The following is a 24776-nucleotide window of genomic DNA, read 5'->3' as shown; positions in this document are numbered from 1 at the left end:
GAAACAGTGAGCGGAAGGATTTCAGGTGTCTCTGAAGCATGAGCCAATATTGTGGCCCCCGCCCACCCGCCATGCTGTCATGAGCAATGGGGGCTGTTGTTAACACCTGAATGTCCATTCTGTTCAGGATGCAGCAAGAAAGCCGCTGCTGGGAATCCATCATTCCCTGAGCTCATTCAGGGCCCCCCATGGCATTGAGGCAGTCGAGAACTCTATATCATTCCTAGGCTGGGGGGCTCAGTGAGCCAAAGGCAAGTTTGAACCTTCCCAGGGCCCCAGATAATGGGACTGACGGCATGTCTTGCCCTCTTTTTTCTCCCAGTCTGGCACATCCATCTCCAACCTCTGCCGAGGTTCCCTCTCACCCAGCTCTGTGGTAATGGAGCTCACAGGAGCTCCAGACTCGGTCTGTATTTTGATCCAGGTCTTCTGTGACTCCTGCTATCAGGGCCGGCTCTGGCTTTTTTGACGCCCTAGGCAAAAAAGCCACCCGCCCCCCCCCCAGCGCAGCACGGGAGGGCGCCGAGCCCGGCCGCGGGCCTGCAATTCCCGATCGGCCAGAACGCCGGGGGGAGGGCGGCGAGCCCGTCGTGGCTCCGCTCTCCCTGGTGGGCCAGAGCGCCGGGAGCAGGGCGGAGAGCCCGGCCGGGGCTCTCCGATCTTCCCAGCGGCCACAGTGCTGTGGGGGAGGGCGGCGAGCCTGCTGCGGCTCTCCACTCTCCCCGACCGGCCGGAGCACTGGGGGGAGGGTGGCGAGCCCGGCAGGGGCTCTCCGCTCTCCCTGGCGGCCAGAGTGCCTCGGGGAGGGCAGAGAGCCCCCTGCGGCCGGAGCGCCGCGGGGAGGGCGGCGAGCCCAGTCGTGGCCCCGCTCTCGGGCCGGAGCGCCCCGCCACGCCGCCCCCCTCCAGGCGCCGTCCCAAGCACATGCTTGGTGGGCTGGTGCCTGGAGCCGGCCCTGCCTGCTATCTGCATGGAACTGTTACCCCCACCCAAAGATAAGAGGGGCTGCACCAGGCCTGATCTTTCACCCCCTCCCCTCGTCACACCTGCTGGGACTCTTGCTATGCAGCCTGGCCCAGTTGGGGGGACTGTAAAGTTGCCCGAAGGAAAAGGAAAAATTCCTGTTCCCCCCACCTCTATCTCCCACTCCCCCAAACACAGAAAGGCAGGGAGATCCAACCAGCTCTTTGCTTTCTCCTCCTCCAGCGGTGAAATGTAAGACCGGCCCCCTGGACATTGTGTTTGTGATCGACAGCTCGCGCAGCGTGCGCCCCTTCGAGTTCGAGACCATGCGGCGGTTCCTGATCGACATCATCCAGAACCTGGAGGTGGGGCCCAACGCCACACGGGTGGGGGTAATCCAGTACTCCAGCCAGGTGCAGAACATCTTCTCCCTCAAGACCTTCTTCAAGCGGGCTGACATGGAGAAGGCCATCAACAGCATTGTGCCACTGGCCCAGGGCACCATGACGGGGCTAGCCATCCAGTATGCCATGAACCTGGCCTTCACCGTCCAGGAGGGAGCACGCCCGCTGCACAAGAAGATCCCCCGTGTGGCCGTCATCGTGACAGATGGGCGGCCCCAGGACCGCGTGACGGAGGTGGCGGCACAGGCACGGGGTGCTGGCATTGAGATCTACGCCGTGGGCGTCCAGCGGGCAGACATGAACTCCTTGAGGGCCATGGCCTCCCATCCTCTGGAGGAGCACGTCTTCCTGGTGGAGTCTTTCGATCTCATCCAGCAGTTCGGCAAACAGTTCCAGGACAAGCTGTGTGGTGAGTGAAGGGGACAGAACCCTAGCCACAGCCTGCTGTGGGACCAGACCACCCAGATGTGGAGGGTCAGAATGAAACATGAGCTGGGCGGTGGTTGGGAGTGGCAGCTGATCCTGCCTTTCACCTCTGGAGCCTTGCTGAGATCATGGGTGCAGTGAGCCTGGGGTGTCTCCCCCACCTCACAAAACCCCGGCGCAATTCAGAGCAGCTGTTATTCTGTGCTCAGGAGAATCTACTTCTGGAGAAGCAGAGAGAACTCTCAGGGTGGGGTTAAAGAACTGAGTGTTGGTCCCTAGGACTGGAATAGCTGGAGGCGCTGCAGTGTCAGGACTAAGGTGCATTGCCCATGCAGTTGAGGGGAACAGGACAGGAAGAGCAGGCACTGATGCAGGATCAGGACTGAGGTGCATTGGCTGATCTGTGCGCAGGAAGCTCACAGCGCATCTGTCTGCACGATACCTGTTCATAAAAAGGCTTGAGTGAAGACCTGTGTCTTTCAGGTGTGCACAGAGCTGGACCCTGGCTGCTAGCACACCTGTGTCAGCATCCTGGGCTCCTTCTGTTGACTTCAGTGGCCTTCAAACCATGCCCTAAGAGAACAAAACCAGCCCATTGCTAAGTCAGCTTCTGCTGTATAAGAACTGAGCTGTCAGGGAGCAACATTTGCCAAGGGTAGTGCAGAAGGGGAAATGTTGTGATGGTGATGCTCCTGAGAAGTTGCTACAGACAATGAGGAGATAACACTCATGCCAGACTCCTTGACAGTGACTCTTTAAGGGGAGTCTCCCTTTTTCTCGCCCTTTCCCTTAATTGTTTCCAAACAGTTCATAAGCCAGCACATTTGCTTACCTCGATCTGCCCTATGTAGTATTTCTGAGTTGCATTTGCTGAGGCTGGGGGGAAGTGGCACAAGTGACAGTATGGACGTGAGATCACAGAAACATAGAGCTGGCTTCCCCCAAATTGAAGGGATGAACGGGGTCATAGAGCTCAGAAATGTGAGAGGCCTTTGGCAAGGTTTGGAATCTTGTTTGCCTCATGTTGTTCTGGATGGGCAGATTTCCTGTCCAGCTACCCAGTGGACTACATGCGCAGTGCAGTAACTCTGAGCAGTTGCCATATGCCATTGTCTGTGCATCTGTATTTAATAAAGCCTGGCTTGGTATCACTTCTTTGCAATCACTTTGTTGGCCTTGGCCTGAAGAGGGGAGGCCTGTTTCCACCGCAAGCTGCTTTGCACTGCATCAGCTCAGTAATTGTAAAGGCTGGTGCCTGGTTGCCCCTCCTGTGCCGACAGACAATACTGAGCCTTGGGGACTTTGCCCAGGAGTTTGTGTTGCAGCCAGTTGCTGTGACCTTGGTTGCAACTTCTAAGGTGACTGTTCAGTGAAAGGACAAAAGGACACAGTCAGCTTTTCTTTGTGGGAAACTCGAAGCCTCTGTGAACTAGTGTCTGGCCCCCACAGCTTGCTGTCCCATCCGTGGCCAAATCTGAAGCCTTGTCTATGCACAACCATGCACTGGTTAAGTTAAACCGGGGGAAATGCTCATGTCAACACTTATTTTGAATGAACAGGAGTACTTGTGGCACCTTAGAGACTAACAAATTTATTTCAGCATAAGCTTTTGTTTGAATGAAGAGTGGCATATTGCAGTTAGCTGGAGCCGTTATCTACTCAGCTTAAACCGCTACTGCTAATAATACCCAGCTCTTACACATCCCTACCAGCAGCATATCTCAAAGCACTTGACAAAGAAGGTGACTTGCCCATGGTCATCTAGCAGGCCAGTGGCAGAGTCAGGAATAGAAGCCAGTCTTCTGAGTCACTGGTGCTTTATCTGCTAGGCCACACTGCCTCCCTAAACCAAAGTAAGCCTGGTTTAAGGAAGTACTTCTTCTCACAAGGCACAGTCAACCTGTGGAACTCATTGCTAGGGGATGTTGTGAAGGCCAAAACTATTACTGGATTCAAAAAAGAATTAGATATGCTCATGGCGGATAGGTCCATTGATGACTATTAGCCAAGATGGTCAGGGATGCAACCCCAGCTCTGGGTGTCCCCAGGCCTCTGATTGCCAGATGCTGCCATTGGCAGGATGACAGGGGATGGATCACTTGATGATTGCCCTGTTTTGTTCATTCCCTTTGAAGCATCTGGCATTGGCTATTGTTGGAAGACAAGATACTGGGCTAGATGGACCATTGGTCTGACCCAGTATGGCCGTTCTTATGTTCTTAAACCGAAATTAAGGCATTCACCCAGACTTTTGCACTGGTTTAACTATATCAGTGTAAAGTCACACTGTTAGTTAAGCTGGGGTAAATCTCCATGTAGACAAGTCCTGAATCTTATTAGGTCTGTGGGTTTTCCCGGCTCCGGGATGTGAGCTGAGATTAGAACATTTCTTCGATCCTTTATCGCAAGATCCAGAGACCCAAGACCGTGTTTAGCTGAAGAAATCCTAAACAACTAGCACTGTGCAGCGTCAGGAACATGGAGAACTCTGGCAAGAAATAATCACTAACTTGTGGGGCTATTAAGGACCCAGAGGAGTTTCAGCAGTGTGCTGGTAGCAGCTGTCATGTTGCCCCTGTGGTGGGCGAGTGGTCTCTATGTGTACATAGGCTGGAATTCAATCTGAGATGCTTTGGGGGATGAAAACCTTGGAGAATGTAAGTTATAACAACCGATAGCAGTGACCTGAACACCATCAGCAGACACCGCAGTGATGCAGGCAATATAAGAACTTAGATCACCTGACACATGCTCTGAGTCAATGAATCCCCAACATAGCCAACTGTGTCTTTCAGGTGTGGATATGTGCACAGAGATGGACCATGGCTGCCAGCACACCTGTGTCAGTGTCCCAGGCTCCTTCTATTGTGAATGTAACCCTGGATACAAGCTCAACACAGATGGAAAGACATGTTCCCGTAAGAGCATATTTTATTTGATCTACGTTTATATCTTAGATCTCAAAGCGTTTTACAAAGGAGACTAGTATCATTATCCTTGCTTTACAAATGGGGAATCTGAGACACGGGGTTAGAGAGACTTGCCTAAGGTCACCATGCAGACCAGGGGCAGAGCAGGGAATAGAATCCAGGTCTCCTGAGTCCCAGTTTAACGTTCTCCCCACGAGGCCACATTGCCCCCCATTTTGACTAGCTTGCTGGTGTTGTGCTGGACGTAGGTACTAGAGCTAATTAGTTATTAGTACTTTTTGACCATAGGCCTAGGTCTGCGTTAAGAACCCTTGCAGAGAGCAATAGGAACGGCCGGCAGACTGGATTTCATTCTATTGCGAAGTGATAATCGTGTTGCTGAGATGGGAATGACTCATCTGAAACATAACCACCCACAGCTGCAGCATCTTTTCATTTGGGGTCCACGCAGAGCAAGAGTAAATGGGGACACAGACCCTTGTCAGAAATACCCTTGAACTCTGTACGTGGTTCCTGCACAGTGTCACCAGACCGAGTGCTGGCAGGGGGGGAATGTGCCTTCAAATGAGCAAAAGACAAAATACCTAGGCTCTGTGCTTTGGAAATGGGCTGTAATTGCATGGGCCCACAATGGCCATCAGGTCCCCTCTTTCTGCCCCTATGTCAGTGTGTTTGTGCGACACGCTTCCCCACCCTCGTTTCAGACATGTCCTGTCTGTGCTGTGTCTTCTTTCTGAGGCCAGGAGGGCAGAGGTGAGGGTGGCCCCCCTCTGGGGGCACCGAGGAGTGAGGTGGTGAAGGAATGGGTAAGAAGGTGGTTCCTTTTTCTCTGTAGCCATTGATGCCTGTGCTGATGGGAAGCATGGCTGTGAGCACCAGTGTGTCAGCTCTCGTGGGTCCTACACCTGCCACTGCCGGACGGGTTACAATCTCAACCAGGACAAAAAGACCTGTACCGGTACGTGACTGTCTCCTCTATGCCTCCTCCTCTTGTTTCTCATTCTCTGTCCTTTGCCCCTCATCACCCCAGACATTCCCCTCCTTCTCACCATGCCCTCTGTCTATGTTCCCCTGCCCTCAGCCCTTGTGGAGAGCCCAGCCATCGCTCTCTCCAGCATCTCTTACTTCTCCCAGACCCACGGGACTCTGCTCCCTTAGGCTCCTTCATGACAGGAGATGGGCAGGAGAGAGTCTGGAACCTGGAACAGGCCTCTAGTCTCAACATTGCCCACCCGCTCCTAGCAGCCACCGTCCACGAGGAGAGATTTAACTCAGAGTGGTGGCCCACATATGCTTTATCCAGATTGAAAGGCCAGCAGATGCCCCATTAGTGATGAGCAGGGAGCTCCATGGCCCCTGTGTGCTATCAATAGACCCCTGTCCTGTCCCAACTGTGCTCTGAGCTAATTCACCATCCTGAGGCAGGGCCTTGGCATCGAGCCATATGCGGGAGCCCTGTATTTCCAGAGCCTTGTAGGGCCTGAGGACAAGTGGCAGCAAAGAGCTGATAAAAGACCAGTGCAGCTCATCTCGGGAACAGGCCCAGCTGGTCAATTAGCCCTCGAGCTCTTGGCAAGGGTCATGGGTGAGCTGTGAATGGCTGATGTCCCTCACGCCTGTGTGTCTCCTTCTCTTTCCAGTGATTAATTACTGCAACTTTGGAAACCACAGCTGCCAGCACAAGTGCGTGAGCATCCCGAACGGATACTATTGCCGCTGTAACGACGGCTTCACTTTGCAGGCCGACGGCAAGGCGTGCCAGGGTGAGTGCTGCGTCAGCCTCTCTGCTGCAGAGGGCGCCATCACTCCAGAGAGCACAGGCAGGCCACCGTATACTATACAGCCTCCGGGTTTGGCTGCTAGCCTTCGAATCCAAGCAAGTCTCACCATAATGATGTCCTTTTGGTTGATGTGCTCATTTGCATGTCAGGACCCAGAATGCCCTGCCAGCACATTAGAGAGCGCACAGGGAAAATTGGGGAGAGTTTACCAGGGTGTGCCCTGAGGTCACACCAGGAGCTATAGATGTGTTGCTGGTGGCACTTCTGATTCCTTTACAGCCCTAAGAGGAATTAATTCCTGCAAACTTGGGTCCCACTTCAGAACACCCCAAGGTGTGGGGTGCACGAACCCGAGTTCCACTGGGATGAACGAGTGCTGTCAGTGCAGACCATTCAGCTGAACAGCCCAGGATCTGCAGAGGGACAGATCTCATGGCAAGTTAGCGATTGCTCGTGCATCTCCCATTGGCGCATGTGGGTGTATCAGCCTCATCTCTACAGCTCCACTGAGTTCCCATCTGAGAAAGAGATGTTCTGTGCCTGGCACTTCCTTGGTAATCACAAAGGAAATGACATGTCCTGTAACATGGTGTGTTTGTCCCTTTGGTTTGTGTTTTAGCCAGTGACATTTGCAATGGGATAGATCACGGCTGTGAGTTTAAATGTGTCAGCACCCCTGGCTCTTACCACTGCGTTTGCCCAGAGGGACAGCAGCTCCATGCTGATGGAAAGACATGCAATAGTGAGTATTTGGGACACAGCCTGCGGGCAGTGTCCTTAATGTATGGCCTTCGGTCTGTAGCAACTGGCACGTAGATTCAAGGTGCTCCCAGTGAGAGCTGGGCAGCTTGAGATGTGAAATTGAATCTGGATTTAGGTGGGAATTTCAAACCACCCTAAGGTTCAGGAGTGTTTGATCTTGGGATTTTGCTCCAGACCCATCTCGGCTACTGACACATCCAAAACCCAAACAGAGACAGGAATTCCAGGGGGTTCTCTGGTTAGAAAATACAGTAAGAAGCTCACCACTAAGTAAACTGCTGTGTAACAATACAGCCCTGTGGCTGGCAGGATTGGCCATGGACCAGGAGAGGACTGGGGGATGTGAGGCACAAGGGCGTGAATGTTCTGGGGAAGCTGACATGGACCTCTGGAAGGAGAGAAGGCAGTCCTGCTGCACTCGGTTGAGTGGCCTCTGGCTGATTAAGGAGAGGTGATGACCAGCTCTGAATGGAAGTGTTAAGGTACCATTTGGTCCTCCTTGGCCAGAGGGACGGAAGCAACAGTGCAAGGTGTGTGTGTGAGACTGGCAAGGGAAGCACAGGGCCCTCAGAGGGAGTTCTTGGGGGAGTGGGAATTTGGAGGGCTTTGAGAAGGGTGCCCAAGAATCTCTGGGGTCAGAGCGGAGGGTCGAAGTGGAATTCTCAGGGCTGTGTGCAGTGTTGTAGCTGTCGCAGGATATTAGAGAGACAAGGGGGGGGGCGAGGCGATATCTTTTACTGGGCCAACTTTCTGGTGGTTAGAGAGTCAAACTTTCCAGCTTACACAGACCTGAAGAGAGCTCTCTCTAAGCTCGGAAGATTGTCTCTCTCACTAACAGAAGTGGTCCAATAAAAGATATCGCCTCACCCACCTGGTTTCTCAGGGCTGTGACATTGTAGCCACATTTTTACTGTGTCCTGTTTTCCTGCATCAGCTACAGCCAGCACATTTAGTTCAGCAGTGAATCCAGGGGGAAGAATCCCTATTGAGTCCCAGAGCCCATTGGCTCTGCTCCCCCCGCCCCTGGTATCTGCTCGCTCTAAGCTCTCCCTTTGTGCCCTTGGGAGCAGGGCTGGCTCCAGCTTTTTTGCCGCCCCAAGCGGCGAAGTGAAAAAAAACAAAAAAGATAAAGCCGATTGGCGGCACTTCAGCGGCAGCTCAATTGCGCCGCGATTGAGGGACCCGCCGCCAAATTGTCGCCGAAGACCCAGATGTGCCACCCCTTTCCATTGGCCGCCCCAAGCACCTGCTTCCTTGGCTGGTGCCTGGAGCTGGCCCTGCTCGGGAGGCAGGGCTGGTGCCATCTAACCTTTCACCTCTTCCTTTGGTGCAGAGTGCAAGAGCAGCCATGTCGACCTGGTGCTGGTGATTGACGGCTCCAAGAGTGTCCGGCCTCAGAACTTTGAGCTGGTGAAGCAGTTTGTGAACCAGATTGTGGATTTCCTGGATGTGTCGCCCCACGGCACGCGGGTGGGGCTGGTCCAGTACTCCAGTCGTGTGCGCACCGAGTTCCCACTCAACCAGTATAAGACGGCAGAAGACATCAAGAAGGCAGTGTTGAAGGTGGAGTATATGGAGAAGGGCACCATGACCGGCCTGGCCCTCAAGCACATGCTAGAGCACAGCTTCTCAGAGGCCGAAGGTGCCAGGCCCCTCTCCCAGAACATTCCCAGAATTGGGCTGGTCTTCACCGATGGGCGCTCCCAGGACGATATCGCTGAATGGGCCAGGAAAGCAAAAGAATCAGGTGAGGGGAAATGGGAAAAGGATGACGAACCCCAGCGGCTTCACAGCTCATTGGGCTCTGAGTGGGTGGGACTCAGGGCATGCTCTTCATGCACCCAACATGCCAGGCAAATTTTCCGCTTGCCCCTCGCTGCACACAGCTGGTGGTCCCTGGGTGCCTGCAGCATGGAGAAGCTCATGGCCTCTCAGTGTCTGGCACACTGACCCTCCCAGTCCCTGGTACGTGTAGCTGCTGACTCTCAACAGGATAATACACATATTAGCTTATAACTGAGGCAGAGAAAGTGAGGGGCTGGCCACCCTGACCAAGCCCTTGCATTTAGCCCCAGCTACCTGGCCTATCCATGTGGCTGCCACATTCAAAGGATGCTCTCAGAAGCACCCAGGGCACTATGGTCACTAGCACTGTGGCAGCATTGGCCCAGCTGATGTCATTCTAGGAGGATCCCGCCTTGTGGGCATGTTCTGGGGCGATGGAGTCCAGGATGCCCATCGAGCAGGTTCAGCTTGTACAGAACCACCCTTCGCTCCATTGTGCAGGGATCACCATGTTTGCAGTTGGGGTTGGAAAAGCTGTTGAAGAGGAGCTGAGAGAAATTGCCTCTGAGCCGGTGGAACAGCATTTCTCGTACTCTGCGGATTTTAGCACCATGACTCATATAGTCGACAACCTCAAAGTTAACATCTGCCCAGGTAGGTGCTGGCAGGGCCTGTGTGGTGGCTTCACCCAGGCTGGGCCTAGAGTTGCCACCTTTCTAATGGCTGGTAATGGGAACCACGAAGCCCCGCTCCTTCTCCACTTCTTCCCTCGAGACCCAGCCCCTTCTTTGCCTCTTCCCCCAAGGTCCTGCCCCTGTTCTCCCTCTTCGCCCCCAGATCAAAAAAACTGGACATCAGGACTTGTCAAATGGTACCTGGACGCACAAGCTGAAACCCGGATTGTCTGGGTGAAAACCAGACAGGTGGCAACTCCAGCTGGGCCAGGCCCTTCAGCCTTGATTTCCTGTGTGTTCTTGATTATTACTTAATATTTATATTGCAGAAGAGCTTAGACACTCCTCCTCTGCCACGTCTAGTTTGGATAAAGAGAAACAACTCAGTTTATTCTGTACAGACCTTTCTGTAGCCAAGCAACAAAATATGCGGATGATTGAGTTAGGGAGGCTGCATGAAAGTGCCTGTAGCATACGGTGTCTCTCCCTATTGCAAAGCACTTCCAGGAGGAATTCAGAGGCAGAACGGTGGCGTCTGTGACATTCAGGATCCAAGCCTTCCCTAGTTAGCAACAGAGCAATGTGCCCCGGCCGGTGCGTTTTTATGTTAATCAGCTGCAGATGCTCTGCCCGGAAGCTCGCTTGGCAAATATGGGGAATCTGAAAATAGGAGTGTGTTGTACAGAACTGTTTGGCGTTACGTGTTTCCTATGATAAGCATGTCGGGTTTTTATTAGATAAGCAGAGATACAGTGTTAGGAGAATAATCTGGGAGTCAGAAATGCCTGGCTCGAGAGCTTACTGAAGAGAGTGACCTGATAAAATCACAGGGCAGAAGGGCAGTGAGGGGCTCTGCTGGTCATTTTAAAAGAAGAGTGAACTGTGATGTCAAAACCAAAGGGATCTATTCCCTCATCACCGCACATGTGTAGTCCTTGTTAACATGCCCTGTTCCCTTCCCTGAGCCAGCGTAGCCCCCATCAATGTGCATGGGAGGTGTACATGGGGATCAGCGAGAATAACACCCCCACAGCGGTTGGTGTTTTCTCCCGATATGGAATATTCCATCCAAACTGATTGGTCTGAGGAAAGCGGAAGGCTGGCTTAGTGGGTAAAGCATAGGGCTGAGAGTCAGGACTCCTGGGTTCTGCTACATTTTCTCTCCTATTCCTGGCCCTGTAGCTGATCGCCTGCATATCTTTGGGCAAGTCACTTCCAAACTCCCGCATCTATAACACGGGGAGAGTAGCTGCCTACCTCCTGGAAGAGCTGGGGGTAATGCTCATCAAGGACTTTCAGAAGATGCCATAGAAGGACAGAGGGTTCCTGATATTGTTTAAACTCTTGTTTTTCAGAGGAGGGCAAAGGGGAGATTGAGATCCGGAGCCCGTGTGAGTGTGAGGCCCTTGTGCAGTTCCAGTCTAACACCGTGGCCATCCTGGAAAGCCTGACAGAGAAACATATCCTTTTGGGTCACCAGCAAGGGCCTGATTGAGCGACAGTCGGTGCAGGATCCAAATGGAGCTGGGTTTGTTCCAGCTCCTCTAAGGACGGTGTCTGCCTTGATTTTTCCTCTGCGTAATTCAGCCAGTGGGGTTTCGTGGGCTGCACTGCCTGCCATGGAAGAGTTGGCCCATGGCGTTTATGATGTTGACCAGGCAGTGACGGCTGGCAGAGCTGAGTTCCAGTTCACTTGTGCTCCCTGGTACCCTTTTGGAAGAGCAAGGGGCTCCCAAGTGCCTTAGCAATTGAATAGTAATGAGTGTGAAATGCTTGCCCTAAATGGCAGTTGTGTCTGTGTCAATGGGATTACCAGAGCTGTATCCAGCTTTCTCCTGCTGGAGGGACAGGTTACTGCAACACAGGGTGAGCAGAAGAGTAAAGGGGATCTTTGGGTCTGTTTGGTGCCTACAGGAAGGGGGAAAAGAGTGCAAAGTGGGGGCAGGCTCATGTTTGTGGATGTCCAAAAGCTGTTCTGGGGAAGACTATCACAGCTCTCTGTGTCAGGGTGCAGGCCTCCCAGGAAAGCGGTGTCTCCAGCAGACACAAAGGGGACTCTCTTTATTTAGTGTGGGTGAAATGTTCGCACAATTAATTTATTAGCCATATGTTGTTGGGCTGACGCCCTCGTAACCTGATGTTAAGCCCCCCCAGCCCTCTTCTCACCAGCAGGCCACGTTGTCTCGTTTCTGCGTCAGCTTCCTTAACACGACCACTCGCTCAGATGACGGCCCGACTCGAAGACTTGGAAAACCAGATCGCCAACAAGAAATGATCCCTGCAGATGGCCAGGTGGCACTTGGACTCGGGGGGCGGAAACGTACCGTAGCTACACGTCATTGTTATTCCTAGAGTATTGTAAAGGGTCGTTGTTTGTTCTTATATTGCAAAATCTTGACGGGGACTCAGAGGGTAAAAAAACCCTGTTCCGAAAATGAGTGGATTCAGCCTTTGAGGCTGTTCCATTCCTCTGGACTAACGGGGTCGGGCTGAGGTGTGACGAATGGGGTCAGTTTGGACCTTAAGAAAGGAGATGGGCACTGGGACAATCAGCATCTTCTAACCCACCTGCCATTAATCGACAGCAGCTGGCCACCGGTTTCTCCAATGAAGCCCAAGTGCACAGCCGAGAGCTTCCATCAGGCAGCAAGATGCTTTGCAAAGCAGGTGATTCCATCCTGAATGCTTCAAGTAGCTCAGCTCTTGCTCAGCTGTAACTAGACTCTGTGTAATTGGGGGGAGAAACTCTGGCAACTTCCAATATACTTTCTACCCTGTACCCCATGTGAGAAACTCCCTCGGCTGCCCTGCTAATCTTGACTGTGAAATGAGAGCACCTGCAGCAACCTCTTTGTCTCTGAAGTTTTTTGCTTTAATTGCACAGGAATTTAAATGTAATCTTTGATTTCAATTAGAGGGGAGGGGAAAAAAGGCCGGAATAAATCATCAGACAGAAAAGAGGATCGAACATAACTGGGATATTCCTCATCAAACCCCCTTTCACCCTGATTTTGGCAGAACTGTTGCAGAATTTGTCATTATCCTTTTTTTATCAAATAGCAAAAAAAAATCTATAAATATATATGTGTATATATCTTTAATTCTGAAAGCAGGATAGTACTATTTTTAAACACCTTTATACATATATATATATCCTGATAATAAACACGCTGAAGATTTTTATGACATTTCTCTCTCCTCTTCACTGGGAACCTTGGAAAATAAAGTCTGCATCAAGTCACATTCAATTCATGTGACTCCAGCTTTCACAAAGCCAGGACAACCTGCTCCTAGCCAACCAGTCATTGGGCCATTATTACTACTCTCCCAGGAGAAAGAACTGGCCGGTGTAAATTCTCTGCTTTAAAGGTTACACGTGATGTGTTGCAGAAAGTGCCTCAAGTGATGGCAGCTCCATTTGATGGGAAATCACTATGGGATTGTGACAGTGCCATTATCCCCGACTCCTTTCTTTTTGATGCCTGTCCCCTCCTTGAAATGGACTCCTCCGTCCGTTAATATTGCATAATGGATCCAGGCCCTCAAGGACAGCTCATCACCCATGTTATATGTCACCAGAGTCAGCTGGTATAAATCAGCAAAGTCCATGGAGCTATGCCAGTTGACCCCCAGCTGAAACCTGGTCCATGGGCTCTTACCTCTGGGGCCAGTGAATAATAATTGGGGTGCAGCCTTGCAAGCGGAAAAGTCGTGCTACGAAGTGTGTGCAGGAATGCGCCACAGATGTAACAGCATTAAAGATTCTTCCTTATTAGACTGTCCTGTGGTAGCTCCTTGCGATGAGATGGGTGATCTAATAGGTCTTTTCCATTTCCAACTGCTGTGACAGCCAGGGATTGTTGTGCTTGAAGTGTGTTATAATGAAGGCTGCATTTTATATGGGGGTCAGAGAGGAAAATCTGCCCTTCATTAGTCCCTGTCCATTGTGATGCAATGAAAGCCACATTTATGTGTGACAAGGGGTGTGACCCTGTTCTCCCAAACCCTAGCCCCATCACACACTTTCAGCACTGCTGGGGGGAAGGGGAGTGTGCGCTGCCAGTCGAACAGTGGGGTGTTGTCAGTGGAGGGCCGTGCATGAAAATGGGCCTGAGCCCTCCCATTCCTGATTGAGCCTCTTTTAAATGACCACCACATACCAAGGCACTCATGCTCCCAGAGCACCTGTGCGGTCATCTGTTCTGTAGAGTGAGTGCAAAGCTGTGCATCAAAGCCTCCTCTTCCTCGGGGGAGCTGAATCTGTTACGGAGGCTACTGTTACCTGGCACTGATTCCCATCAATAAAGAGACATTTTCCAGACACCATCTGGCTTTGAATGTTGTCTTAGTCTCATGATCGTTTTATTACAAGTGTCGGCCCCATGACCTGACACTAAATGCACAGGTGGAGCAACACAGGGTGCAAATCCCAGCACAAAGCATGACGCCAACCTTCAGCCGCTTTCTCCCCAGATGTCAGACTTTGTCCTGATGTGTACACAGCTCCAGACACTGTGCGTGTGAGAGAGGGTTCTGCTGTGCTGTCAGCATCCCTCCGTGCTGCTGACACACAAGGGCTTGGGAAGGGCGTGTTCATGATACAGCAGTATATGCACTTCCAGGGGAAGGACTGCGTGGGGCTGGAGTTCATGTGCCGAACAGCCAGGAGTTTCCCCACAGAAGGATACAGCCCTGGCAGTGATGGGGTGAGCTGCCCACATGCTGCCCTGCCTCCCAGCCAGTCCTGCAGGGACCCCCAGCTGGAATGAGTGGACACAAGAATCAAAGCTGGGTCACTAGCGCAGACGATAGCCAGTCCTCAGAAGGAAGGCTGTAGCTGTGCAAAGTTGCCTTACTTATTATTAAAATAATAACCAGTGCTCTGCACTCATGGGGAGTGTTTCTGCTGCACCCAGCACTGTGCTAGTGACTTCATGGAACAAGCTGAAGGACACAGACCCTGCCCTGAAGATCTTATCCAGGCCAGGCCCGGCGGAGTAACAAACAGGGAGGGAGAACTCGACACAGCAATACCAGTGACTCCGGTTAAGCACACGTGTACATTGCAGGGCTCCTCTCCCCCAGCTATAACAACACTGCTGATCGACTCACCACAATGGGCACAGGGGAAGATGGAGCTTTCCTTGGCCATCAATGCTACTTGCAGCAGTTTGAGCTCCTCAGGAGAAATAAATGGTGAGAGTGTCACTGCCGCCCTGACTCAGACTGAGTTAGTGGCTCCTTACTGCGGAGAGATCAAAGGGACAACTTATGGAGTAAGTCTGTGTGAGCAAGACTGGCAGCATCTAGCCCCCGCTCATCAGCAGTGATGGACTGTAACTGGTAAAGGGCCTGATTCGGATATGCTCACGCCGAGCAGTACCTTACTCCAGAAGGAGTGTAAGATACACTGCCATCAGAGGGGTGATTGCACCATGGGCAGGCATACCCGCGCTGGCTTTTATCTAATGAGTGTGGTTAAAAAGAGCAGTGAAAACATGGTGGCATGGGCTTTGGCACAGGCCGCACAAACCCACTTAGGACCCTGAGTGTGGCCTTACATTACTAGCCTATGCTGAAGTCTATGCCACTATGTCTTCCCCACTCTTTTTAGCCATGCTAGATTAAAGCTGTAGTAGAGAGGGAGCCTGGAGCACTGGGCCTGGTGCAAGGCCTGAACTAAAGTCCTCAAGAGCCATGCTATGAACCAAAGTCAGGCCCTGTCATAAAGCAGATGCTTGCTTACAAGTTCACTGACCGGTACAGGAACTTGGCAGAAAACAGCTAGCATTGGTAAACCACAGGCACTCCTAGGTACTGGCTGTTCATGTAAACACATTTCTGGGAGATGGTACAGGAACACATCGACCCCGAGTCAGGATAGGGATGGAAGGACAGGCTGATGGAGGGAGGTGTTTTGTTCGAACCAGCAGGTACAAGGGGTAGGCTCGGTCACTAACCAGCCAAGGGGGCACCAGAGAGTCCCATGGTTGACTGAGCTGAGTCCATTGTAACGAGCAGACGTGTTCGTGGATGGAGCCATCCTTCATTGACAATAAACCTGGCTGAGCACCTTCGCCCTGAACCGAGGCTATAGTCTTTCTGGGTAATTCTATCCAGGTCTGCTGGGCCAGCTATCTGCACACATCTTTTCATGTGCTGTGTATTTATACCCGCCTCTGTATTTTCAACTCCATGCATCTGATGAAGTGGGTTTTAGCCCACAAAAGCTTATGCCCAAATAAATTTGTTAGTCTCTAAGGTGCCACAAGGACTCCTCGTTGTTTTTGCTGATACAGACTAACACGGCTGCTACTCTGAAACCGCTACAGAGTTACAGACACAAAGAGAAGGGGATGGGTCCTGTGTTCATGGGAACTCTCATTGGTATCGAAGCTCAGAAAGCCTCGTTACTTGTCCAGCTAATCCCTGAGGGCCTGGTTTTCCCTATCCTGGCACGATGGTTGTAGCCATGTTGGCAGCGAAAGTGTAACTGCTCCCCCTCCCCCTTCTGTGCTGCCTTGAAAGCTAACATCACTCCTTGGTTCAGCTCTGTCTTCACACTGCACGGGGGGGGAGGGGGGAGGCACAGATTAAATTCAGACCCATGGCAAATTACCCTTGGACCTTCTGCTGCCCTTACTGTTTGGAAGCCACTATCATTGGTGGGTGCCAATTCCCGGGTGTAAAGATGAAAGCTGGGGCAAGTGAGCCGTCAGAAAGACACACCTGCCTTGCCAGGGAACCCAGCAGGGAACGGCCACAATGACCTCAGCTGGCCATGAACACGGGGCCTCGCTCTGGGTACCTGCATCCTAGGATCTCAAAGCACTTTGCAGCCAATATTGAATCTGTTCTCACAAGCCCGCTCTCTAGGCAGTCAGTATCATTACCCCATTTTACAGATGAGGAAACGGAGGCACAGAGAGCGGAAACGACTTCTCAATGTCATGCAGTGGGTCACTGGAGGTGTCAGGAATAGAACAAGGATCTGCTTTACCCACTAGGCTGTGCTCCAACTCAGAATCCAGCCAAATGCATATTGCGCTGTCCCCTTGCCCCTTCCCTAGCTCCTGTGTCATCTGCTATGTAACTGGGAAGCATGAACTCCTGCAGCTGGCTCTTGTCACCATAACTAAGTGTTTCTGAGTTCAGGAGACACATCCATTCTGTTCCCTGCTTAAACCCCCACAGGGCTTTGGTTTTCAGAAGAAAACCACGGATAGTCTATCAGCCAAACCAAAGACGCCTTGCAGGCGACAAAGCGAAATCTTACAAAATATGCATACTCTGAAGCAAATGCTACCAAAGTCTATAATAAATCGGAGGGTCTTATACTATGGAAATAAGGCGTACACAGATTGTTCCTCCATTTCCTGAAGGCAAAGATGGGGCAATCTATAATCTGGAAAAGTACATAGACCAACATTTAAGAAAAGTAATACAAGCTCTACTGCTCTCAGAAAAAAGACCTTATTGAGACCCAGGTCTTGAGAATTACAAGAAGAAGAAAAATGTGATAGTAACTAGCAGAGGCCTCTTGGAGTTTGCGATAAAACAACCATGTCATTAGCATACAATAACATTGGCAGAGAGCTACCCTTAATTTGCAATGGAGAAAAATTATCTTCCTTTAATACCACAACCACATCATTAATATATACGTTAAAAAGAAGAGGCACTAGGCTGGCATACACCGCTAGAAGTAGGGGAAATGGTCATACATTCTCCATTGACTTTAGTTCTTACCCAACCATATTGCCCTGCTGTAGAGCACCCGAAATATACAAAAGTCTTATATTGACATCCATCCTTCTTAATTTTGCCCAAAGTTTGTCTCAATTACTAGAATCAAATGTCATCTTTAGAGCTATGAAAGCAGCATACAATCTAGTACCCTTAACCATAGTATATTTATAAATTATATAGGATAAAATAAAACAATTATGAATTGTAGCTCTACCAGCCCTAAGGCCAGACTGATCTTCATGTAATAAATTGGCCTCTAAAGCCCTTATTTCAAGTTTATATAGTAAAAATCTGGAATAAATTTTCCCTGCCACATCTAACAAATTAATAGGTCTATATGAAACAGGATACTTACTGTCCCCCTCTTCTTCTTCTTTTTTTTTTAATAATGGGAACTATGATACTAGACTTCCAGTCAGATGGAATCCATCCAGTATGATTAATGACAGTAAATAATTTAACCAAAATTGGACACCACCAAGCAAGACTCTCCTGAAAAACTTCAGCTGAGAGAAAACCTTCCCCTGGAGCTATTTTCCATTGTTGGGCTAAGCCCCAAGTGGTAGATCAAAGACATGCTTTTTCATTGCAGCAGCTATGGTAGCATTAGATAAAAAAACTGGTTGGGGAGAATCATTAAAGCCCTGGCCAAAATGTGCTATCCAGGCTTCATCATTAATATGGGGTTCCTAATTGGAGTATATCTACCAAAGCCACAATCTTCTAAACCATGGAATAATTTTTCGCTTTTGCTACTGCTTCAAAATCCTTCCACAAGGATGTAAGGTATTCTTGGTTTTTATGCTATAATAAACTTTTGTATCTTCTTCTGGCAGCTACTAAATTCTGAAGTAAATTGGGAGAGGAATTGCATCTTACCCTATTAGCTATACATGCTAGAGGAGGCTTGTATCAAGCCAAATGCATTTATCTTTGAAAGCATTTTTTGGATAATTAAAACCAAAATCAATTTGTTTGGAGACAAGTGGTTGTACGGACTTTACCAGCAACTCATATGATTCAAAAATTTGAGAGGAATTCTCTGTCTCAATAATTACATCTCTGAGACATCTAACATCAGAGTCTTCCAATCTCTTAAATAATTTGTCACAAATGGCTGAGGTCCATTTTAGTCTTTTATAGGGTTGCCAGTTTTGGTTGGACATATTCCTGGAGATTTCATCACATGACATAATCTTTAATTGAAGACTACTCTTTAATTCCTGGTGACTCCAGGACAATCCTGGAGTGTTGGCAACCCTAGTCTTTTATAGCCATGTTCCAAAGAGATAATTAAGGCATCCTCACCCATTGGAAATAAAATTCTCTCTAAAAAGGAAACATCATTCATAATCATAGAGAGAGTTGGTGGTCACTATCTGGGAGAGAAAGTCTAGAAAAATCCCTATAGAAGGGCCAATTAATTTTAGGGTTAATTGTATAATCAGTAATACTATACCAGTTGATGAAATACAGGTAAGATGGCCTTCTCTATCCCCCACACTTCTTCAATTTACAGGTATCAGGTTAAATTTATTTAATAAAGCCTTTAATTTTTGTCCAGAGATGTTAACCACCTGGTCTTTAGAGTTTGGAAGAGAAAATTCATAAATCTCTTCAATGATTTCTTCCCCTGCTACTGACTATGTTGGAGGACTTAGTTGAGCATTAAAATCTCCCAAAATAATTAGATGAGCCATTGGGAGTTGAAGACCTACCATAACAAATTGCTTGTCCAATGCCACAATGACTCAGAATAAAATGGGGAGGATATGGAGGGGCGGGAGGGGAAATAAACATTTAATACAAAAATGTGGAGCTCAGAGAAAAAAATTAAAATATAGTCAAAGGCCCTGCCACTTTGATTCCAAAGGATTTCAGGCATAAGGAAACCAAGGTGGCAAATCCTCCTACTATACGTCCCCTTTTGACAATTGACTTCCTCCTGGAGAAAGGATTGAAAACCAGGAAAGACCATAAATTCAGACTCAGCTAACCATATTTCTTGTCAAAAAATCAAAACAAAAGTTTCCAAAATTTTTTTTAAAAAAAAGCTCCGTATCATTCATCTTATTTTTCTTCGCAGATAAATTCCAGGATAAAATACAAAAATTGTTCTGGCAAAAACTCTCCCTGGCTAGGGAAAAAGAAATCGAAAAATCTAGTTAAATATAAGAAATGGTCCCAACAGCCTCATGGTAAGAATTTGATTAGTCTCCAAATACTATGTTATTCTGATGAGTCGTCTGCATGGGAGATTGTGAACATAAAGTAAGTGTGTGTGTGTGTGTGTGTGTGTGTGTGTGAGAGAGAGAGAGAGAGAGAGAGAGAGAGGGGGATCCTCTTGGAATTCTATCTCAAGGCCCCCATAAAAATAGCACCATTTTGGGGTGGGGAATGATAAAGCTGGTGGGCCTAATAGAAGAGACCAGAGGGTCAAACTCAGGAGACCCAATTCAATCAATAGTACGAAAAGTTTTAGGTACACCTGAGGAAGAGTTGATGTAAACGTCTGAGATATATTCTGATAAGACCAGTAATAAGACCCCGCCTCTTCTTATAGACCTAAAGAATAATACCTTATGTTATTTGAGAATGTCCCATAGAATAAGGATCTCATGAGCGTGTTTTTGACTCTAGAGAAGAAGACACCTCGGCGCCTTAGCTGTTTCCTCATATTCTAAGTTCTAGGAACTGTGTGCCAGTAAGATTCCACCTCCCACCTCTCATGCACATTTCGAGAATAAAGGTGCCTTTTAATCTTAACAGAGTTAGACGGTAAATAAAAATGAACCTTATCAACCAATAACTGATTTACATCAATACCTGTAAGGGGCTGTCTGTCTGAATGTATTCCCCTTGAAAAACTAAAAAGCAACGCAGGGGCCCATTTATGTCAAGAACCAGAGGGCCAATCTTTTGGCATTTTCTGAGACTCAGCTATTTCAAAGATGTATAAGGAAGGGGGAATTATGCTTGGAAGTATTTAAATCAAGAGACAGGGTTTCTGAAACCTCAGAGATCCTGTGTCTGGTAAGCCAAGAAGAAGAGTCAATTTCTCTTCAGTTAGCCTTTGGAACATTAATAAAGCTCTGTATATTCCTATCCTGAGTCTGAGTCAAATTATCTATAACTTTAGGTGTTTTCTTTTCCAGATCAGACTTATCTGGGGGTGGGGTGGGGGGGTTGATAAGGGAATCCAGCTTGCCAGTGAAACCACTCATCCCATAATCCACCCCACAGAATTTTAAATTCAAAGAAACAATTCTTAATATTCACTAAATCCTCCATAAGACGTTTTAACGAAGATAAAACCAATGGGAACTGAAAATCATTAATTGAAGGAGCATCATAATCCACCAAGTCTGATGATATAGACTAGTAGATTTTGGTCCTACTATTCACAAATTCTAAATCTGTAAGATCCTTATCTATAAGATCCTCAGTGGATAAAGATACTTCCAAGGGTTTCCTTTCCTCAGACTTCAAAGAAGCAGGTAAAAAAGAACTAGTGTGTGCCAAATTCCTTGTGGTGACTAGGGGAGTGTGCTTCTTGGAGAAGAAATCAGTTCAGATTGCAGTGGATGAGGATACATAGAATGAGCTTGGAGGAGCAAACAGTCTCCAAGTCAAAGACTTGGACCTCTCATAACTGAGAGGAGGGTGGAATAAGGTTCTCAACCTTCAAATTAGGACCATCCCACTATTCCCAGAAGAGTGGGAGAAAGGGCTCCTTCCCAGTTCACTCCAGCTTGTTCACTACTAAGCAATCATCTTTGTGATATTGCAACTCCATACAAAGGGGAGAGGGTGAGCTCCTCTCCAAATCAATCAATGCCAACCAACTCTCAACTTAAAAGTTTTATTTAAGCTTCACAAACTGCTGCCATGGAGGAGAGACTCCACACCAATCAGGCCTCAGGCCAGCACAGATACTACCGCCCTCAGAGCAGGGTTGGCTCTAAGTTTTTTGCTGCCCCAAGCAAAACAATTTGGCCCCCCCTTTTTTTGGGGGGGGGGGGGCTTTTACACATGTTTGCACTTTGCAATGTTGTTGTTTTGTTTTTTTTGACTGGGTGCGGTACTGATGCAGCATTGGGCAATGACTGCATCTGAATCTGCTTGAGCCGGGTGTATCTGCCTGAATTTCTTATTGAGACAAAGGAGCTGAAAACCCCATAGGCCACTAGAGTGCCTGAGAGAGTCCTGTGGCACCTTTAAGACTAACAGATGTATTGGAGCATAAGCTTTCCTGGGTGAATGCCCACTTCTTCGGATGCATGTAATGGAAATTTTCAGAGGCAGGTATAAATATGCTGGCAAGAATCAGTCTGGAGATAACGAGGTTAGTTCAATCAGGGAGGGTGAGGTCCTCTGCTAGCAGTTGAAGTGTGAACACCAAGGGAGAAGAAACTGCTTTTGTAGTTGGCTAGCCATTCACAGTCTTTGTTTAATCCTGATCTGATGGTGTCAAATTTGCAAATAAGGAAACAAATCAACAGAGCCAGACGTGTACCCAGAAGCCTCCTGCTACAAGATAAGCCCAAGAAAGAAACCAACAGAACTCCACTGGCCATCACCTACAGTCCTCAGCTTAAACCTCTCCAACGCATCATCAGTGATCTACAACCCATCCTGGACAATGATCCCTCGCTTTCACAGACCTTGGAAGGCAGGCCAGTCCTCACCCACAGACAACCTGCCAACCTTAAGCATATTCTCACCAGCAACCACACACCGCACCATAACAACTTCAACTCAGGAACCAATCCATGCAACAAACCTCGATGCCAACTCTGCCCACATATCTACACCAGCAACACCATCACAGGACCTAACCAGATCAGCTACAACATCACCGGTTCATTCACCTGCATGCCCACCAATGTTATATATGCCGTCATGTGCCAGCAATGCCCCTCTGCTATGTACATTGGCCAAACTGGACAATCACTACGTAAGAGGATAAATGGACACAAGTCAGATATCAGGAATGGCAATATACAAAAACCTGTAGGAAAACACTTCAACCTCCCTGGCCACACAATAGCAGATGTAAAGGTAGCCATCTTACAGCAAAAAAACTTCAGGTCCAGACTCCAAAGAGAAACTGCTGAGCTTCAGTTCATTTGCAAATTTGACACCATCAGATCAGGATTAAACAAAGACTGCGAATGGCTAGCCAACTACAAAAGCAGTTTCTCCTCCCTTGGTGTTCACCCTTCAACTGCTAGCAGAGGACCTCACCCTCCATGACTGAACTAACCTCATTATCTCCAGACTGATTCTTGCCAGCATATTTATACCTGCCTCTGAAAATTTCCATTACATGCCTCCGAAGAAGTGGGCATTCACCCACGAAAGCTTATGCTCCAATACATCTGTTAGTCTTAAAGGTGCCACAGGACTCTCTGTTGCTTTTTACAGATCCAGACTAACATGGCTACCCCTCTGATACTAGAGTGCCTGAGTAACTCGTGCCGCCTGTAATATGTGCGGAGGGGAAATACAGACTAGAGAGTGACATTTCAAGAGGCTTAAATCACCGCATACTTTGCCACCCCGGTGTTTAGGGTTACCATATTTTAATTTAAAAAAAGGAGGACACTCCAAGGGGCCCCGGCCCCGCCCCAACTCTGCCCCTTCCCCGCCCCGCCCCAACTCCACCCCTTCCCCACCCCCAAGTCCCTGCCCCAACTCTGCCCCCTCCCCTGAACACTCCGCCCCCCTGCTCCTCCCCCTCCCCTACTTCCTGCAAATCAAATGTTCGCAGGAAGCCTGAAACAGGGAGGCAGCAGGTAAACTGGGGCTGGGGCTGGGGCGGGGTGCAGCGTGGCCCCCTCGGCCGAGCGGCTCCCTTTGGCGGCTGGCCGGCCCAGGCCAAGAGGCTCTGGCCTGGTGGCCTCAGCGGCCCCAGCCCCCAGCCGAGCACCACCAGCCCCAGCAGCTCCGGCCCCCGGCCGAGCACCGCCGGCCCCAGCGGCTCTGGCCCGGACCCAAGACCCACGACCCCTCCCTCCCTATTTTCCCGGACATGTCTGGCTTTTTGGGATTTCCTCCCGGACGGGGATTTGAGGCCCAAAAAGCCAGACATGTCCGGGAAAATCCAGACGTATGGTAACCCTACCGGTCTTACGTCTGGGTCTCTTGAAGGAAGGCTACGGGGTTGTGCAGCCACAATCAGAGGCTAAGCGAGAGCCCTCAAAAGGGGACAGTTATCTCTTGAGACAGCCCTTGGCTTTCCTGGGCACGCTCCGTATTTCAGTCTTACTAGGAGCTGGGCTGCTGCTTCTGAGCACTTTCTGCTACTTTCGCTCATTTAAAATGAGCCTGACGTTCCCCAAATCATTAACTGACATGGGTAAGGAGCGCGCTGGAGAATTGCCTGCTGTCCAACGGGTGCTAATTCCGACACTGCCACTTAAAGGGTTGGGTCATTATCTTTAAAAAGTTGTGCCTGAATGAAAGGCTTTCTCCCGGCTCACATTCGTTTCCAAGGGGGCGGGGGAGGGAGAGAAGAAGGGGGAAAGCCGGGTCAACCCTTGAAGGGGTATTTCATGGCACTCTCTTCCGGTGCGTCCCACTGAGCCCCACCAGCTGTACTGCAGCGCAGGGTTACCTGGCTGGCGGCACTGACCGTGTTATTGGCCGCTCAGGGCTTCCTTCCTGGTCCCGGTAAGTTCTCGGCAGCTTTCTCATTGTTCCTCGGGGGACTCGGGCTGTAGGGCTTTATGAACATGAAGTCACCCTTGGCGGACTCCGGGGTCAGTCAGACTTTGTAGCAGTAGCCCAGAGGGCCGCTGCCCGCCACATCCAGGCAGTTGGTGGGCACTTTGTTGCCCAAGGAGAACTCGGGCTTGATGTTAGAATTTTTGAAGAGGTTGGCGGGAATGCCGCCCCTGGAAATGTGCCGCCCCAAGCACCTGCTTGTTTTGCTGGTGCCTAGAGCCGGTCCTGCCTCAGAGCTCCCTGGGAAGGAGACTCCCTACTAAAACTCTCACCTCCACAATCTTCACCTCCTCCAGTAGACCCAGGCTCCGAGGTTCACTACATCTGGCACTTATTCCAAATCTCCACTTTTCTCCAAGGTTAGAGAGCAATATTGCTACACAGAGGAAGCTGCTGCTGGTTCACATCAACTACTCCCTGGCCAGGTGCGCTGCGCCCTCAGGCGCTGCTCTCCCTGCACCCCTCCCTCCAGACAGCTCCTCCTTCCTGGTGCTGAGCTCACCAGTAAGGGGTGGGTTAGCTTCTGCTGTCCCGTAGCAGCTAACTCTTCAGGCATTCAGAATACCACAAGGC

At 49.6% G+C, this 24776-nt stretch overlaps 2 protein-coding genes across 3 annotated transcripts in view; one reads left to right on the top strand and one right to left on the bottom strand.

The window, feature by feature from the left end:
- MATN4 (matrilin 4) overlaps window positions 1-14051 on the top strand; it is a 30609-nt gene extending 16558 nt beyond the window's left edge. The window contains exons 3-11 of the mRNA XM_054046080.1: window positions 1207-1776; window positions 4589-4711; window positions 5559-5681; window positions 6364-6486; window positions 7124-7246; window positions 8600-9013; window positions 9553-9705; window positions 11081-11185; window positions 11942-14051. Of these exons, the coding sequence (XP_053902055.1) occupies window positions 1207-1776; window positions 4589-4711; window positions 5559-5681; window positions 6364-6486; window positions 7124-7246; window positions 8600-9013; window positions 9553-9705; window positions 11081-11185; window positions 11942-12000 (1793 nt within the window). The 3' untranslated portion in view covers window positions 12001-14051. The remainder of the gene's footprint in view (window positions 1-1206; window positions 1777-4588; window positions 4712-5558; window positions 5682-6363; window positions 6487-7123; window positions 7247-8599; window positions 9014-9552; window positions 9706-11080; window positions 11186-11941) is intronic.
- The window catches only part of RBPJL (recombination signal binding protein for immunoglobulin kappa J region like), a 68637-nt gene extending 44190 nt beyond the window's left edge, over window positions 1-24447 (bottom strand). The window contains exon 1 of one of the 2 annotated variants that reach the window (XM_054046083.1): window positions 24094-24447. In XM_054046083.1, the coding sequence (XP_053902058.1) occupies window positions 24094-24173 (80 nt within the window). In that variant the 5' untranslated portion in view covers window positions 24174-24447. The remainder of the gene's footprint in view (window positions 1-24093) is intronic. The other variant, XM_054046085.1, reaches the window with a different exon arrangement.
- Window positions 24448-24776: the final 329 nt, after the last annotated feature.

The sequence above is a fragment of the Malaclemys terrapin genome, chromosome 12, assembly GCF_027887155.1.
Source record: "Malaclemys terrapin pileata isolate rMalTer1 chromosome 12, rMalTer1.hap1, whole genome shotgun sequence".
NCBI lineage: Eukaryota > Metazoa > Chordata > Testudines > Emydidae > Malaclemys > Malaclemys terrapin.
This window is presented reverse-complemented; position numbering and strand designations above follow the sequence as displayed.